Source organism: Sinohyriopsis cumingii, unplaced genomic scaffold, assembly GCF_028554795.1.
Source record: "Sinohyriopsis cumingii isolate HCF-2022 unplaced genomic scaffold, ASM2855479v2 utg001342l, whole genome shotgun sequence".
NCBI lineage: Eukaryota > Metazoa > Mollusca > Bivalvia > Unionida > Unionidae > Sinohyriopsis > Sinohyriopsis cumingii.
Window position 1 is genome coordinate 363,550 of NW_028315986.1, and position 18,824 is coordinate 382,373.

At 33.6% G+C, this 18,824-nt stretch overlaps 1 protein-coding gene across 1 annotated transcript in view; it reads right to left on the reverse strand.

Moving 5' to 3' along the window:
- Positions 1–922: 922 nt before the first annotated feature.
- The window catches only part of LOC149772607 (potassium channel subfamily T member 1-like), a gene marked incomplete at its 5' end in the record, with an annotated part of 115,569 nt that continues 97,667 nt past the window's right edge, over positions 923–18,824 (reverse strand). The window contains 3 exons of the mRNA XM_089947587.1: positions 923–8,405; positions 9,280–9,457; positions 10,896–10,980. Of these exons, the coding sequence (XP_089803713.1) occupies positions 8,259–8,405; positions 9,280–9,457; positions 10,896–10,980 (410 nt within the window). The remainder of the gene's footprint in view (positions 8,406–9,279; positions 9,458–10,895; positions 10,981–18,824) is intronic.

Sequence of the window (18,824 nt, forward strand, 5' to 3'; positions counted from 1 at the left end):
ATAAGCGTCCACTACTGACAACAAATTATTCTGGTCAAATATACCCGTTGTATTGCCATTTCATTGATGGACAGACTGATGGTCATGGTGATTGCAAACAAAACAGGAAACTGAAGCATAAAGTTAAGTACAATTGCAACATATGCCAAATTCCCTTGTTCAAACGACAGCAGCATATTGTCAAGAACCTTTTCCTTTCCCTTGGCCAAACAATGTTCTTGAAATATACTAGTTTTGAGAACTATCGGCTCAGAAGTCATTTTCTTACATTTTATATTTGCTTCAAGTATGCAAAACCATAGATGCCGACCAACTAATGCTTCTCTAGAACCATGATTGATGAGTTGTCCATATCTACATTAGAATAATGATGACTATATGGTGTATGATCATTCTGGTTTAGAATTTATGGGATGAACCTTGTTCTAAGAGAGAAAGAGAGAGAGAGAGAGAGAGGCTGGGGGGAGCAAAGGAGAGAGAGAGAAATAAATTAGTTATGCATTTGTACCACCACATGGTTTATCTACAGTTGTCAAGAAAAAAATCTTAAATTGCATGTATTATCAGATGCATTCATTCCTGCTTACCTATATGTGTATGGAAATATTTATTTCCTTTCATAAATCAGATAATCTTCTTAATTTTGATTCAAAGTGCGATTCAACTTTTACAAAAATTCACTTTATACACAAGATTCAACTATAATACATTGTATCTCCTGCAAAGCACAACTTGTTGTAGATCAGACCATTCAAGATTTGTACAAATATTTAGTACAAAACTTTAAAAAACCAGCTTATAATATTACACCACCACGGTCAAAGCTGCAAAGATGGGCTGGCCATACAGGTGGGACAGATATTGTGTCATCTACAATTATGTCAGCTTATATCTTATCCTTCTTAAAATTATTCAACAGTAATTCTGTTGGAATTTAAAATAATTTTTATTGAAAACACATTAACATATTAAATCCGTGAAGTTAATAATGACAATTTGAAAATACTGATATCAAAAGTCTCAAATAATAAAATATGTACAAAGCAGCAAAGACTAAATATAAGAAGACCACAAGATAAATATTTTGAATTAAAGAAAACATGGACACAGAAATTCTTAACATACAGAGCAAAATGTTTTTGATCATGCACTGTTAATTAAAGTTAAGATGAAATGAACAAACTTCAATAATCTTTTTCATTGTAAAGATGATAAGACAAAGAAATACAAATCCCAAAATCTGACATATAAACATTTGCTAATTAACAAATCATTGTCTATACATCCAATAATTTACATTAAACAATTTACTATTTTAATTTATTTTAATATGAGCAATGTTTCCTTCATAGTAACTTTTCAGGAATTTTGAGCCAAAAATAGTGAAGTTATAACAGTCTGAATTTGCACCTATTGCATAATACAACTGACCAGATTATCAGTTGACAAGACTCCAACAAGCAAAGCAACCCACATGTTACAGTATATAAAATCACATATAGCCTGACCTGATTGATTGATTTCTTGGATTATAGAGGCGTTCACATGGAGTGCATGTGTGTCTGTAATAGCTTGACTTGATTATGGGTATAAGTTTATTGGAGTGTTCATAAGTACTACTTCCTTGACAGCTTGTGACAGGTAGGTGAAGCTTGATAATTCTTCAATTATTTAGTCGATTTAGTCGATACCTGGAAATTTTCAACCACAATTATAACAGACTACTCCACTGCATGATGAAACTAAATATTATGATGAACAACATAATGCATGTATTGGCTTTCATGGCACTAATAAAATCTAGTTTCTTCTTGATGATTATTTAAGTGACAAGAAAATAAAATAGATGCATATTCTTTAAATATTTTCAGAATGTTATGCAAGATTCAAATTCTCCATGTGAAGAAAAGAATGTGCTCAACAAAGGCAAAATCTGTGCCCAACAATTGGACTAGGCATGCTAAAACTGGAAAATTCACATATAAGAATATGAGACATTGTTCATAGCAAATTGCATCAGCATACGTTCAATGGGTCTTTAGAGATGATTGTAACAGGCAACATAAAGTGTGAAGATGTGAAATTAATCTTCATTGGCCATAACTTCATTTAAAGTGGAGTTGATGGGACAAAAATCTAAAATGTACATACAGGATGATAGCACAATGTTCATAATAAGTTTCATCAGAATACACCATGGGCCAAGATATTTACAATCGACATCCTATGTAATGATTTGAAGTTAATTTTCAATAGACATGACTCAGTAACATTTGAACTTAACCACAAAACATGAGTAGGATACTTGTAGGTCTATGAGACAGTAATTATAGAAATTGTACCAGCACTGATTGAATGGTTCTTAACAAATGCTGGCTGCTCTCAACACCCCATGTAAACATATGAAGTAACTTGTCATGAAGGCCTTTGCTATATCCTATATGAAATCAATGAGATAATTAAGCCATAAAATGAATATCAAGGTATTTTCTATGAGTGCTGGTTCCTGCCAGATTACATCAGAATATGTTGATTGCATCTTGAGATATATTAGTTGCAAGCAACATTCCATGTTAAAAACACATGAAATTCATTATCAAGGGCCATAACTATATCCATCATGTTGACAAGATCAATTAAATGTGCATTAAGACTTTTGAGACAAAGGACATATTAAACAGCATTAGAATGAGTTTGTCTTGATGTATTCCTGCTATAATGAACCGCTGTCAGATATATTTAAATACAGTGGAGAAAGCAATAAGTCCATCAAATGTTGACCTCAAATTACAAACACTTTCAAAGACATTTGAACGTATCAAAGGCAATTCTCAATAGAAGTGGTGTCGAATTTTGGACAAGAACTGCAAGACAGTGTTGTTTACAAAATATGTGAATGGACATAAGGACACTCAGGTGATTACAGTATGGCCCCCATATAGCCCTAATTATCAGGAGGTACTTTGCACATATGAATAGGAATAAGAATGTAAAATCAGTATGTTTACATAGTAACACGCAAATTCATAGTGAATCAATATGGTGTTAAAATGTAAGAATATTGCCAAATTAATGTGATGTTGCTCCATAAATAATGCTATGACTTCAACGTGTAACCGTAATATTCAGAAACAAGTCTTAACTTAGAATACCCTAGCAAATGACATTGGTAAAACTTACAATTACAGTAGATGTTTTCAAATTGTTCAATTGGACAAAGTCACAGTTGGACAGGATTTAGAATTATATTCTAAAATTTAAATGGTTCACGTATAATGGCCAGTTGTATATTTATAAAACATAAAGGTATTCAAGAGCAATTAAAGATCATTTTGATCGTGCTATCAGGACTTTGGGATAACCAGGAAAACTGAAGTATTTTAAGGTTCAATTACAGACCAATTAAACAGATGACCATACTTGATATAATAATTTAAGAACATGGGTTTTGTAGTGACAAAATCCCACTCTGTCTAACATGGAAAAATACATTCCCCAAGCAATGAAAGGTGGGATTTTCTACCATGACATTCCTTTTGATTCCTTGTCATCATGCATTCATACTATTTGTTTTCTTTGCTCAATGTTTACAAATTATTTGCATACATAAAACTATTAAGGATAACTTTTAGCCAATGTTACTCATCCTCTCAAACTTGTTATGAAATACTGTGTTTGTAGAATATTGTACAGGTATTCTCTCTATACACACAACATTTTGTGATTCCTAAATAAATGGTAAACATTGGTTTTGAATCTGTCAGAATTTGGGCAGTATGAGTACTGAAGATATATATATATATATATATATATATATATATATATATATATATATATATATATATATATATATATATATATATAATGCACATGGGGTTATGCATATAATAGGAAACTTCAAATTATACTTGATGCGAAAGTTTCTTCTTCTATATTTGCGAAAAAAAGTTTTTTGTTATATGTAATATGTGCATCAAGAAATATTATACATATAAAAATACTGTAAAACAAAGTAAAACTATGAAACAATAAACTTAACTGTTCAAGCAAACCTGTGTAAAATGTGAAGTACATATAAACTTATTAATATTGTCTGGTTTTACACATTTGGTGTTTCATGAACTGATGCAATAATAATGAAGCATAAAGGATATTGGGTATGAAGAAAAATAGGACAATAAAGGTTGCAGTATTAGAAAATTTATAAAATTAAAGAAGAAAAAAATTTTGTTTAAAATATTTAGAAAATCATGCATGATAAAATAACTTTCTAAACAAAAGCACTAACAACACTGCAATTGAATATTCCAATTATTTCATTGAGAAAATGACAATTGTTACACAGATATTACATGTAAAGCATTTTAATTATCTTGCAAAAAACTACTGATATAATTTACATCTTTTAAAACCTCCATGTCAAAATGAAAGACAGAATATGTATATTATGCTGAAAGCAAGAATACAAAGTACTCTGTACAAATGATTATATAAATCTGACAAATATGTTCAGTATAACACTGTAAAAGGAACATCAGTAAGTCTTAATTTACAATGTGTTTGTTCAATAATATATACAATGAACAATAAATACATACTGAACACTTTGACAAGAATGAGCCTTTTTAAAATTTACAACATGCCATGACCATGTTAATAAACATCAGTTCTAATGTTTCTGCACGTCATATTTTAAAGACTTATTGCTTGTACATAAAGGAAAACTTCAATATTTGAACTAAATAAACTATATATATATATATATATATATATATATATATATATATATATATATATATATATATATATATATATATATATATGTCTAATCACATAAATAGTCATACAGAAATATTTTTACCTCAAATAATGTACATGTTACATGCACCTTTGAGGCTCTTTAATTTGCTAAGAGCAGGTGTGGTCATAATTACAGCTGAAATATTAATGCATGCAGTACAACATATCAAACAACAACTGTCTGTGAACAAAAACGTGTGGCAGATGTAATCAGAACTTTTGTAAAGACTACTCACATATGTTAGAGATTTATTTCAAAGTGAAACTTGGAAACATCAACTTAATTGAAGGTACTTAAGGTATATGCCATATGTATAAAGTGCCACCACTACCATTACTACTATTAATGATAAGTTTTATTTAACTAGGATGAAACATTTAACTACAAAAGACCCTCTCTGCCATGCAGTCCTCAAATTTTGAAACAGGTTATGTTAGAACAAATTCATGTACAAAGAATCAGATGTGTTCACACATGTATTAACTCATTTATAATTGCTTAATAACTGTAACTAAAGTGGATAATAGGTATTTATATGAAAAATATACATTGCACAGATATACACATTTTAGCATGTCATATAATAATAATAATAATAATAATAATAATAACAATAATACTGATGATGATGATGATGATGATAAAATATACAAAGATTATTTCTGGATAAAGTAATTAAATTCTGTATCTGTGTTGGGTGGCTTTTATTATTCCAGCTTATCAAGAAAGAATGTCATTAATGAGGTATGATGTTTCAAACAAAGCAAGCAAATTTGAATTATTTATTTCAGTGGTAATGAATTACATAATGTAGTGCTAATGCAGTAATTGTTGGATTGCAACCAAAGAATCAGGATTGCATTGTTAGTTGTTCATCGGAAATTAGGCTCAGCATCTGATGACCTTAGTTCAGTTTGGCTAGAGCTTATATATAATTTGGAGAAACATCATGTAAAGACTTGTGTTACAATGCCTTAAAATAAAGAATATGTATTTGTATATGTAGCCTTTGATGACATGAAAACAAAACATTCAAGTTGTAATAAGAATGTTCAGAATTATTCCCATATCCCTTTTCCCTAGTTTGTCAACTTTATCATTATATAGATATTAATTGGAAATGTTTTCTCATATGGTACAGCTATAGTATGACAGTGGTATATGCCAAAAAAATGACGTTCAAGCAGATGGGGAGGTAGAAATTAGGACAATAATTAAGAGAGTATTTCTTTTTGACGACCATAATGCATATATAGTCGATATGTGTCTTCAAACTGAGGAATTGATCAATGTAGGTACCAGATTATTTTTTTATTTTTTAAAACTACTCATCTAAGCCATTTTGAGTTGGAAGTAAATCCATGTTTGTGGTTCGGTGGTGTCGTGTTCATAATGTTATACATTTTATTTTAGATGTGTTGATTTGCATTTTTTTTAACTGCAAACATCAGTATTAGATTACACTGGATACCAGTCTACATCAAAAGAAAAGAAAAAATGGAGGCCTTGATAAAGAGTCTCAAGGAACATCACTTAAAATATTATGTGTTGAATTGGATATGAATTTACCCGTACCAACAATATGGGGTCTGTTTGTAAGATACAACTTGAACCAAGAATCTGAGTTAGAAGGAAACTTGTGGGATGATAGTTTAAATGGTTTCTTTTTAAAATCAATGACTGCATGAGTGAGTTCACCCAATATGATCAATTGTAGCAACTGTATCTTCAATGTAGTTTGATATTATTGTTTTGCTCGAAAACCTTATTGTGATTGATGGAGGAATCAAATATGTGAATGAGCATACAGGCACAAGATGTATTATTATGTATTAGAACACTTTCATATTACCCTTAGAAACTAATTGCGTTCTATTGGTCCTGACCATAAGTTGGATTAACGATTCTGTGGATACAAATCCTGGCCACTCCCATAATTCAGTCACTGAAAATACTTGTATAATGTACTGTATGGCTAATGTAGTAAATTATTGCTTTTTATGTATGGAGATAAAACGGTCTCCTAGAGGTTGGCTAGTGTGGTGTTACATTGCATATCAATGAAAAATGAGGCATGATAGGCAACCAAATGTAAAAAAAAGACTTAAGAAGCATAAGGATAAAAAAGTCAAAGCAGATATACTTCTGTTTTTTCTAGCCAGAACAGATCGAAAATTATTTGATTCATCCATATATTGCTTGCAATAATCTTACCAACGTTCATTAAATTCTTTCAAAGGATACTTAAGACACTTTGTGTATTTGCTGTTGTTAGGATAAAATACATTTTAAAGTAATTCTGCAACATTCATAACTATAAACCTTTAAGTAAACCTTTCCAGATGCAATTAAGACAGCAACACCAAAATCATAGTCCATGAGCTGAGATGAGTGTTGCAGCTAAAAGCAAGGATGGCAAATATTTGCTGCTCCAAGAGTTGTATCTATTTGCCATCATAAAGACAGAGTATAAAATTCAGTATGAATGTAAGTTACATAATCTTGCATACAGAAGGCCCGAGTCAGTATCATATCAGTGTAAAATGAGTGAAGATTTAGCAGAACAAATATGGGTGATATCAACTGGAATGTAATGGATTATCAGCTGAATTCTAATGCAATACTTAAATACAAGTTACTAAATATCACCTTCATACAATACACATTAGGTATATCCTGTTCAGTGGGGAAAATGTAAATATACACATTTCAGTGAATTTGATCAAAGAGAGGCAGTGCAAGAGACTTCTGAATTCTTGGCTTTGAGAGGTTTTAGTGGAAAATAAGTAGATTTTCAAATGAATCTAATACAGTATTATGGACACACGAACAATGCAAAGTTTGAAGAGAGTGTATTTTGTAAGAATAATGAATAATACATACTATTAAAATAAGAAAAATTTAAATTTTTCAAATAATTTACAAATTTATACTTATGGCACAATGTCTTATTCATGCAAGTCATGATTATACTCCTAGTATAAATTAAACAGTAAAGCAAGAAACATTGGACATATTTACCTAGATGCAATGCTATGTTGTAATTTAGAAGCACCTCAACATTAAATGCTTTGACTTTATCAAAGCCAAATATTGTCATTGTTTTGTATACTTAACGTGTACCAGGAAAACATTACCTTCAGTTTGTGGCTAAACACATGCATATACACCACTGTACCTATAAGTAGAATCTGCAAACAGTGCCAATACATCTACATACATCTCAGGGAGATAACAATAATAAACATCTCCATAACAAATGTTTAATAAATAATAACTGAGACAGATCTTGTTTATAGTGACAAAATCCAGTATAAAATCCACTGCTCTAAAGCATGAGTTTTGCTACCACAAGATTCCTACAGAAAATCATCATTGGATCTATTCTATTCAAATATTATATGTAATGGGGTAGTGTTACAAAATTCTTCATTCATACAATATTCAAGTTAAACTACTAACTTAAGAAATCGACAGAACTGTTAGGAATAGGATGACTACCATCATGTGGTAAAATAGTTTTGTTCCGGTTGGTATTTGCATTTGTAGTCTCATCAATATAGTCATCTTCATCTGTGGTGTTGTCCATGTAAACAACTGGGATCTACCAGAAGATATTAAAGAATTTCATAATTCCAGCACATAACTATGTGATAAAATATATTGATGATGATGATGTGGGCATAGCATGCAGCTTGTGCCTCTTTTATTACATTATTTGTCAAGGTCACTTAAGTATGAGAAGAATGTGTCTTAGAATACGCAATTCATGTTAGTGATGGCAAAGATGTTAAAGTTCTTAAAGTCTTACTTATGTTGCAGGTTAAGAACATAACATACTAAGTACTTGTTTATAGATCAAATCCAACTACAAACTGCACAGACCCAGAATTACCATCATATAATGAGCGGGCAGGTCTGGGTCAATGCAATTTGTTAGAATTAAAAAGTAGAGCCATCAACACAGACCATGATTTCCCCATGAATTACATGATGGCAGATCAGGGTCTATGGTGTTTGCAGTTTGACTAGACTTATTAGCAAGCATATATGGTACTTTAAAAAGTATCTATAAAAATGCTGGAACTATTTTAAATCTGACATAAACAAAAAAGCAACTGAAAAATGAATGAAAAATACAAATATTTAAACTTTGGGTTATAATTAACCCTTTGAATACATTCTTAAAATGGTTTAATGGACTGAGTGAGCAAACAGATATTGATAGAATTTAGTGGCAAAACTCATTTACACAGACCATTATGACTGATCCACATGTTTAAACACATGCAAGCATGACTCCCATCTATATGTTTATTCTTCAATGGGTTGAATGTTTCATACAGTTCTAGGCGTATAAGCAATGTTAATTAAAAAAAAGCATCAGTATATGAAACATGGCAAAGTTATTGCTTAGATTGAAGAAATACAGGTCACACATTCAGACCAATCTCTTGCTCTCTGCAGCTAACACTTACCTTACTGTTGCCATCATTCATTACTCGCCCTGTCAATATTTTCTTTGTCCCAGCCTCTTTCTTTATTATATCAGCATTTTCCATCCCTGCTGGCTCTCCTCTCTTCTTCAGAAGAAATGTTCTGTCATCAATCAGTGGGGAGGGCTCCAGAGACAGTGAGCTTGGTTTTATCAGGTAACTAGATAGATATAAGGAAGAAATGAATAGAAAATAAAAAAATAAATTCTCAAAATTTCTACGCATTTTAAAATATTGCCATTGCTTTTGTAATAACTTTTATAATATTACCTTTATTCTCAAAACTCTATATTTTCACATTAATACAATCTTACACAGTATTAATTATTTCAAATGCACTCATTGTTTTCTCATTTAAATATGGTTTTCCATGCTGGTACATTTAGCTAACAAAAATTGAAAACAGTGGATTTGTAATTTTTGCAACTTATATGAGAACATATTTTAAGTAAAGAAACAATGAATGAAAACATGTGCATACAAATGGTTTGTATCCTGTGGTTTTTAAAATGCCTACCATTTCACACTAACGTACCATTGGCATACCCATCTCCAACCACATGAGAACAAAATGTACATATGATATAATATGGGTCATGGCTGCAATGATTATTTATAATTTATGTTTCCTCCACTGCAGTGTGGGAATGGTGAAATTGCTTCAATTTAACATTTGTCTCACATCCAATATATGTATATTCCAAACAAGAGAACAAAACTTCAGTCTGCATAAAAACATGGTCTTGGCCTAGAAACTGAACCATTATGTACCTTACATAAACAAGCCTTTCCAATACTAAGTTCAACAAATATTAAATTTCCAAAATGACCTATGGCCCCACAATATTCAGTGCATTGCTTGATTTGTTTTAAATTCAGGTGGCAAGGTAAAAGAGAAAATGATCAGGCTATTTATTTGAAAGAAGAATATTATTGCCACGGTTGAGTGGATGAAGACAAAATAGTTGAATGTAAATGGATTTCATCGAGTAAGAAAATCCAGGTATCATGAAATATCAGAGCAATATACACCTTTGCATTATAAGTCTAATGAAATTGGTTACCAGACCCATATTTTTGTGCATGTCAAATCAGATTTCACTTGCAGAATCCATTCATCAATGGTGGTTACAAAGGATTAAAAATACATATGTAGTGTTAAATCTAGCTTTATATTGCATTGTGTTAAATGACATAGTTTGCCAAAAAATCATAGTAGCTACTCACAATTGTAGGTGGTCACTCACACATAGTAAAATCGATCCATGCCAAATGATTTTGGTCATAGTTGAGTTGGAATCACGCATAGCAGAGTGCACTCAAATCAGATTTTACTGTATCAATAGTATTTCTGGTATGATAAGCCCTGGGTGTCTGGCCTAATTATTTTGTCAACACCTAGTGGATGGGTTTATTATCACACAGGATATCCTAAGTACATATTTTCCATCAGTTCTTTAAAGGTCATGGGTAGATAATATAATAAAGTATGAGCTGATATCAGAGAATTAATATTTATGTCTCTTTAACTGATAACGCAGGAAAAATCAACCACACCCACTGTAATGAGCAGCAATAAACTGAGTGTTAATACTTACATAATGTCCCCAAGCACCAGCTTCAGGTCATAACTGGGATTAATAATCACATATGAAATGGTGTCCATTTTATCATTGATATCATCTAAAAAATAAAAACAAAACACTGAAGGGTGAAACCTGTACGTAAGGTCACTAACTGTTCCAAACACTTCTCCTAAGTTGGCAAATGTAATATATATATATATATATATATATATATATATATATATATATATATATATATATATATATATATATTACATATATATATATATATATATGAAGAGGGAGAGAGAGAGCAAGTGAAAGAGAGAGTTAGGCTATATATTACAAATAAAAAGATAGATAGATAGATTGATATATAGATAAAATGATTTATGCTCGCGTAAGGACATTATGGGATGTGTGACTGGGTCTACAATTTCCTGCCAGATTTGCCGTGTAATGCGCTGTCAAGGGCCAATATATTTAAAGCTTTCAATCACATGTTCTGCCCAGCCAATCACAATGCTCTTGCTCCAACAGCATGCGGAGGGATTCTCTCTGATAGGGACTGTGGCGTCAGTTGAGCCAATTTCCTTCTGGGGTGCGGATGTGTTTCCTTTTCCTGTAGAAATTTGTTTTTTGTTTTTCACGGTTGTTATCGGTTCACTTTGTTAGTTACCTTCCTCATTTCCTGGAATTTTGACCGAGTCGAATCGTCCTGGAAGTTAAGTATTTACTTACATTAACTTGTTTCCATTCCACAAATTCTGCTAACGTTTCTTTTATTATACATTAAGTCACACCCATACTGGGTCATTCCATCTGTAAAAGATTGCAGCATCATTTGAAATCAGAAATAGATGATCTATTGCGTCCCAATTTTAATATTCAGCACTATTTTAAAATTTATATGCATCGGGTTGGGGGCAGAATAGTCAACACAATTATCTGGCTCAATCTCTCTGTCGTACGCAACATTAAACCATAGAACCATAAAGCTAAACGTAGATATACTTCCCATCGTCTCATGCATAAATTCATTTCACAAATATAATAGCCTAAGAGTAATTGCATAAGACTCCATGTTTGTTGCAAGCTTCAGTAGCTCAAATGGTATAGCATTAGTGTGCCAAATCATTGCACTTAAGTTCAAATATCCAAATTAATTTATCTCCAAATTCGTGGTCTATTAATAGGGGTATATGTATAACCCTAGTCTTTCGGTTTGGTTGATTTATTCATCAGTCTGATATTGCAGCATAGGTGCACCTTCCTAATACCAGGGTTCATACTGTCTTTGAAGGTCTTTGACAGTTTGGGAAAAATGGGGTAGCATTTTCAAGGCCTTGAAAGTTTGGGAAAATCAAGATGATTACTCTGAGGTCTTTAAAAGTATTTGAAAATTGAAATAAACCCAAACATTTTAATTTCTTTCCATAATCACAAATAAAATTGTCCAATGTTAGATTTAGATGTAGTCGAGTTTTTCTGGTGTCTTTCTTTTGAAGACCCGTTCAGTTTGATTTCTCGTATAATATGACTTGTATACATAAAATGTTAGGGAACCTAGGTCTTGGAAATCTGATTGTGGTCTTTGAAAGTTTGGGAAAATCTTTGAATTCATCATTCAGTATTCTGTATGAACCCTGTAATATGCTTTTTTCTGGCTTTGTGTACCTTTGTTATGCGGTGTCCAGTATGGACGAAACGTTGTAATATATTGGAAGATTGAATTTTCTGTCAATGGTTGGTCAGAGGAGCCATTTGTGGAATAAAAACAAACATTTCCAACATGATGGTGTCATACTTTGGTAATACTTTATGATTGTTCGAAATTCGAACTTTGTCGCCCAATATTCGGTCATTTCGTTCTGCATAACTGTGTTGACAAGTGGTCTTTCAGTTTGGTTGGTTTGTTCATGGATTGACAACGTAAGTGCACTTTCTTGATTTGACTTTGCATGGTTTTGTGAGGTCTTGTGTGGCTTTCTCAGGCTTAGCAGTATTTAGTTGGACCCTTTTCTTTTGACTGGTTCCATACCACTAGCTTTTGTCTTCCAGCTGGGTCCGTACCACTGGATTGTGTTTAGCCAAATGGTTCCGTACCACTGGATTTTATGATTACCAGTTGATTCCGTATCACTGGCCTGTGTGTGTACCAGTTGGTTCCGTACCACTGGATTATATGATTACCAGCTGATTCCGTATCACTGGCCTGTGTGTTTACCAGTTGGTTCCATACCACTGGATTTTGTGATTACCAGTTGATTCCGTATCACTGGTCTGTGTGTTTACCAGATGGTTGCATACCACTGGATTTTGTGATTACCAGTTGATTCCGTATCACTGGTCTGTGTGTTTACCAGTTGGTTGCATACCACTGGATTTTGTGATTACCAGCTGATTCCATATCACTGGTCTGTGTGTTTACCAGTTGGTTGTGTACCACTGGATTGTATGATTACCATTTGATTCCATATCAGTGGCATGTGTGTTTATCAGTTAGTTCATTACGTTTTACGATTGCTACAAGTTTCATGCTTGGCATACTTGGGTCCTGCAACTCACTATTTGACACTTGATTAGTCATTCATGCTTTCTGCCTCCACCACTTTGCTCCATGTTAATGGGTTTTGTGTTTCCAAGCTGGTTTGGGCCCACTGACCTGTAATTGTTCTGTTGATACTGGGTATGTTGTATTCCGCACCTTAAAACAATGACCCATAATTTTCATAATGTTGAAATTTTGTTCTTTTCTTAATTTTTTCTTTCTTACTATTACCAAGTTTGTGCCTCATCTCACTACAGTGAACAGTGATGTTCATAGCATTACAATAAGGGTTATTCATTTGCAACGATTGCTACATAGTAATACACTGAAATGTATGTAAATAACTTTTTGTGGCATTCGCTACAGAATGCCCCTTACATAGAAGGCAGCGTTGCAAATGGCAGTGAAGAGAGCCAGACAATCAAGGTCCAAAATCCAAGAGGTGGTGAATAGGCCCATAAAGAAGGCACCATTGTCAATGCCAACCCTCAACCTAGATTATCCAGGGAAGGGGCTTGGATGGACCACAATATTCTTAATGTTATAACTCAAGAGGTCTCCGACAGGCTCACCACCCAAGTGACAAAGGAGATCCAAGACAAATATGATCAGCTGGTAGCTATGCACAGGCCATCCATGGAAAATGGTTCACAAACTGGGTTTCAACTTGGACCCTCCATAGCAACAGACAACAAACCAGCAGCATCCATGGTCTCCTGCACCATTGTGGAAACCAAGGCTTCACTTACACGTACAGCTGTGGATACAGGTAAAGTTGTCCAAATCGTTTCTGCCTCCAGGGCATTCATAATCAAAATTTGTAAGCTTGTCGGGCACACCATCAAATCTAATCCCTGATAAAGTTAAGGCAAACAAATGGACGGGCTCATACATAGGTTTTCTACCCTCACAAATAACTTGCAGGATGCTAGTTTCAAATTTCAGTTAGATACGCACAGTACTGGTCCTGTACTTAGCATTGTTCCAAAAATTATGAACTTCCAAATCACAGTAGGACAGTGGATTCTCGCTACATGTATAAAACAGCTGGGTAGGGGGTGTTTTATGGCAAAAACAGACATATGAAATGCTTCCATATTCTTCCTATTTGTTCCATGCAATATCATTGTTTTGGCTTTTTGTGATGGAACATTATTGTTTTGACAATTGCTTACCAGTGGGTTGTAGTTAAAGTTGCAAGATATTTGAGACCTTTTGCAATTCTTTTCAATGCGAACACAAAGTTATCTATAACATACATGACACATATTTTGGACGAGTTTTGATACTAGATGCAACTCGTGTCCAATGTCCAACATGTTGGACTTGTACACAGATGCTTCTGCCTCAGTCGGATACAGTGCCATCTGGGTCACACACTATTTATATGGCATCTGGGATCAGACATGAGCATATCAAAATATAACGCTTCTAGAATTCTACCCCATCGTTCTGGCAGTTGAGGTCTAGGGGGAACACTTTTTGAATAAATATATCTATTTCCATACTGACAATCAAGCCTTAGTTGAAACCATAAACAAACAATGCTCTAACAAAAATCATGCATTTCATTCGCAAATCTGTACTCTTTTGCCTTAAATTAAATATCTTGGTCAGGGCATAACATATACTGGGTATACGTAACAGACTCGCCGATGCCCTTTCTCGCCAACAGGTTTCAAGTTTCTATGCCATGGCTCCCTATACAGACTCACACCTTCATCGCATTCTGCTTCCTCCAACCTTGCCCAGCTAGAGCGTATGCTTGACCATTTGCTTAAAAACATCCTACACCAAGCTACACAAACCACGTATAAGCAGGCTTGGACGCTATATAAGAGTTCACATCTGACAATTTGACCGTGTTCTCTCTATCAGTTTCAATAATCAATATGGACCTTTCAGATGCATTTAATAAATGCATAAGGTTAGGTAAAAATGTCTCAGCTTTTAACCCTTCAATCACTTTTTCTAAGATCGCCATTCTGCCTTGTGTGCTAATTCCTCTTTTAGATCTTGTGGGTTTCACAGACCTAGAACCATGGGCATCGACCGTGCTTTGCTGTGATATCATTCACTCGACCCGGACTAATCTGTGTCTACCTGCCTTTTCGACCACCAGGAGCGTACGAGGGTACTCTAACAGCTCCAGAAGGCCAACAGCATATTCAGGAAGTACACACATCCACTTTAAAGTTTCTTCCCAATCCTCCATAGATGCTGGATACATTCTAACTACCGGGGAGTATGAGGGTGCTCTACTGCCCCAGCAATACAGAATTCATCGGTTTAATTTTCGTCAACATTGATCTTTTCTTTGATGCTGAACATTTTTGTTCTTTGCCCCACCTACCTTTTTGTGGCTGCCAGAAATACAGCAAGCTCTATTTGCTGTATTTCTGTTTATGGCGGTTGCAGCCTCAAAAAATGTCTGTATTATATGGTATGTCTCATTGTCCAATTTCTTAGCACGTTTATGCTATAGACTTTGTCCACTTAGTTATGTTATACTGTAAATACATAACAAATATTTGGTTCATTAATATCATTTATGTTCAATACAAAGTCACGAAAGTGGCCAGCATCAAACACAACATTTGTCTTTGTTTTAATTATGTACCCATATACTTTGACCTTGTAATATTTGCACGACTGACCTAGGGTATTCTGTCCTTTCACTCTCTATCTTCCTCTTGACTCTATCGATGTCAGAAAGAGTAGGCTGGTGCATGTACATTTCAATTTACAATCTCATAAAACAAGTTAATAATACAAACCATCATTCTCATTCACTTTCGTTCTGAGAATAACTTGCACCCCTCTTCTACATGGGCATGAACACATCACATAAAATGATTTACGCTCACGTAAGGACATTTATGGTATGTGTGATTGGGTCTACAATTTCCCACCAGATTTGTCGTGTAATGCACTGTAAAGGACCAATATATTTAAAGGTTTCAATCACATGTTCTGCCCAGCCAATCGCAATGCTCTTGCTCCGACAGCACGCGGAGGGATTCTCTCTGATAGGGACTGTGGCATCAGTTGAGCCAATTTCCTTCTGGGGTGCAGACATGTTTCCTTTTCCTGTTGAAATTAGTCCCACCTCCACTCTATCATACATCCCTGTATATAATTGTAATATGCTATCTCATTGTTAATGATATGTTTGTTTATTGTTGTTTTGTTTATTTGTTGTTATATTTTTTACTTTCTCTATTTGTTCGGTTTTTAGGCTGTTGCGTCCACAGTAATCTCTTACAAGGTTATATGGCTTCTACAGTATCGTTGTATTATAATACCGCTTGTCTCAGTCTTTCAATTTTTAGCACATTTACTTGATATATTTTGTTCAAAGTTACATTGCCATAAATACATAGTTTAGCTTGAGTCTGCTCAATATTTAACAATCATGTTTACGGCGGTTGCAGCCTCAAAAAATGTCTGTATTATATGGTATGTCTCATTGTTCAATTTCTTAGCATGTTTACGCTATAGACTTTGTCCACATAGTTATGTTATGCTGTAAATATATAACAAATATTTGGTTCACTAATATCATTTATGTTCAATACAAAGTCATGAAAGTGGCCAGCATCAAACACATAGATGGATGGATAGATTGATACAAAAACATTGTTTTCCACTCTCTTCTATACAGTCCTACTGCACGACATCAGTATTTCAAACAACTAAAATTAAAATCATTTTTGTTATATCTAATGCATGAATGCAGAAAATTAAAAATGTTCAATTTAATAAAAGGAATATGTTTAGAAATAGAACAATACTGTTTTCGAATATTTACATCATATGTTTGAATATTATCTCACAAGATTTCAAACTGACTGGCATTACAAATTTCCACAAACAGCTGGCTATATTTTGTTGATATTGTATATCTTGAATATGTAAATGTTACTGAAGAATAATTTCGAAACTACTTATCATGATCTTTCTTTGCCACGTATTTTTCACTTAGAGAGAAAGAGAGAGATGGTTTCGAAAGATAAGTAATTAAATTCAAGAAAATTGTCCCTTCTGTGATTTGATCTCAGCAAAACTGACTGTCAACTAAATGGGAAAAATAGCTCCTTGTATAATATATAATAATGACCAATTTGTTACACCATTCAATTATCAAAATACATGCATCTGCTGATAATGATCTATTCTATTCAACTGTCTTCATAGTTTGTTGTTATTTAAGTGCAAAGCATTGACAATGTGTAAAAGCTTTCGTAACAACATCCAACCTGAACATGACAAAATCCATGATTGGTACATCTATGTATATGGCATAATGTTCAAATAAAACTGTATCTGAGATAGTGAATGGTTCTTAAGCTATGCTGATGGCAAGCAACAACACATACAGAGATATGACGCTGATAAACAATGACCATGACAATATAATATGGAGTAGACGAGGCAAATCAAGCAAAAGCTCAAAGCAGATTAGGAGACAATAATCATGCCAGACACTATCAGAATATATTCAATAATTCTTGAGATATATTGGTTACAAAATACATCTCTTGAGAAGATATACATTAATTTGTAAGGGCAATAACTCTGTAATACACTTAACATGATAATACCCATCAAAGACACACCAGGGTCAATAAGACAATGTGCACAATAAATAATGGCAAAGGTGGGATCACATGTGACTGACTGGTCTAAGGTGCTCACCTTTGCAAATCACTTGCATCTCATCTCAGTGCTCATAGGTTTGAGTCTATGGATCAGACAACATGGTTATGTGAGAAGATTGCAAGCAGCTGCTGGTGGGTTGGTGGAGCTTCCAGGGTTTCCTGGGTTCTTCCTCCATCAAACTGGCTTTCTGTCATGAATAGCCTATAATGTGTTGTAACCTGGTGTCAAGCCCATCAGAATATACTGAGTATATCCGGAACTATGATGGTTGCAAGGATCTGCTGTAAAGGGTATTAATAACTCTATCAATGTCAGTACTGACCCTTAACGAATGATATGAACACATCAAGACACATCTAGGTCTAAGAACTATGTAAATATCATATTGCAGCAGAATATGTTGAATGGTTCTTGAGCTAATTATGCTGATTATAAACAATGTTTTTATCAAAAGATCAAAGTTGATAGACAAGAGCCTTAACTCCAAATGAAACAGATGAGTCAAATTCCAGGAAAGGCATATCTATGTCTAAGAAATATCATCAAGGTAAGAAACAATGTTTTCCTCAGGTTTTATTAGAATCATGTGAATGGATCTTGAGATATGTAGATTTCAGCAACCTCCCATAAAAGACACATCATTTATTTGCAAGGTACATGTACATAACTTGTTTTAGTAAAATCTAGAAAATGGCACATCATATTCTGTGAGAAAATGTATCAACAAAAATGTAGCAGAATAATGCTGA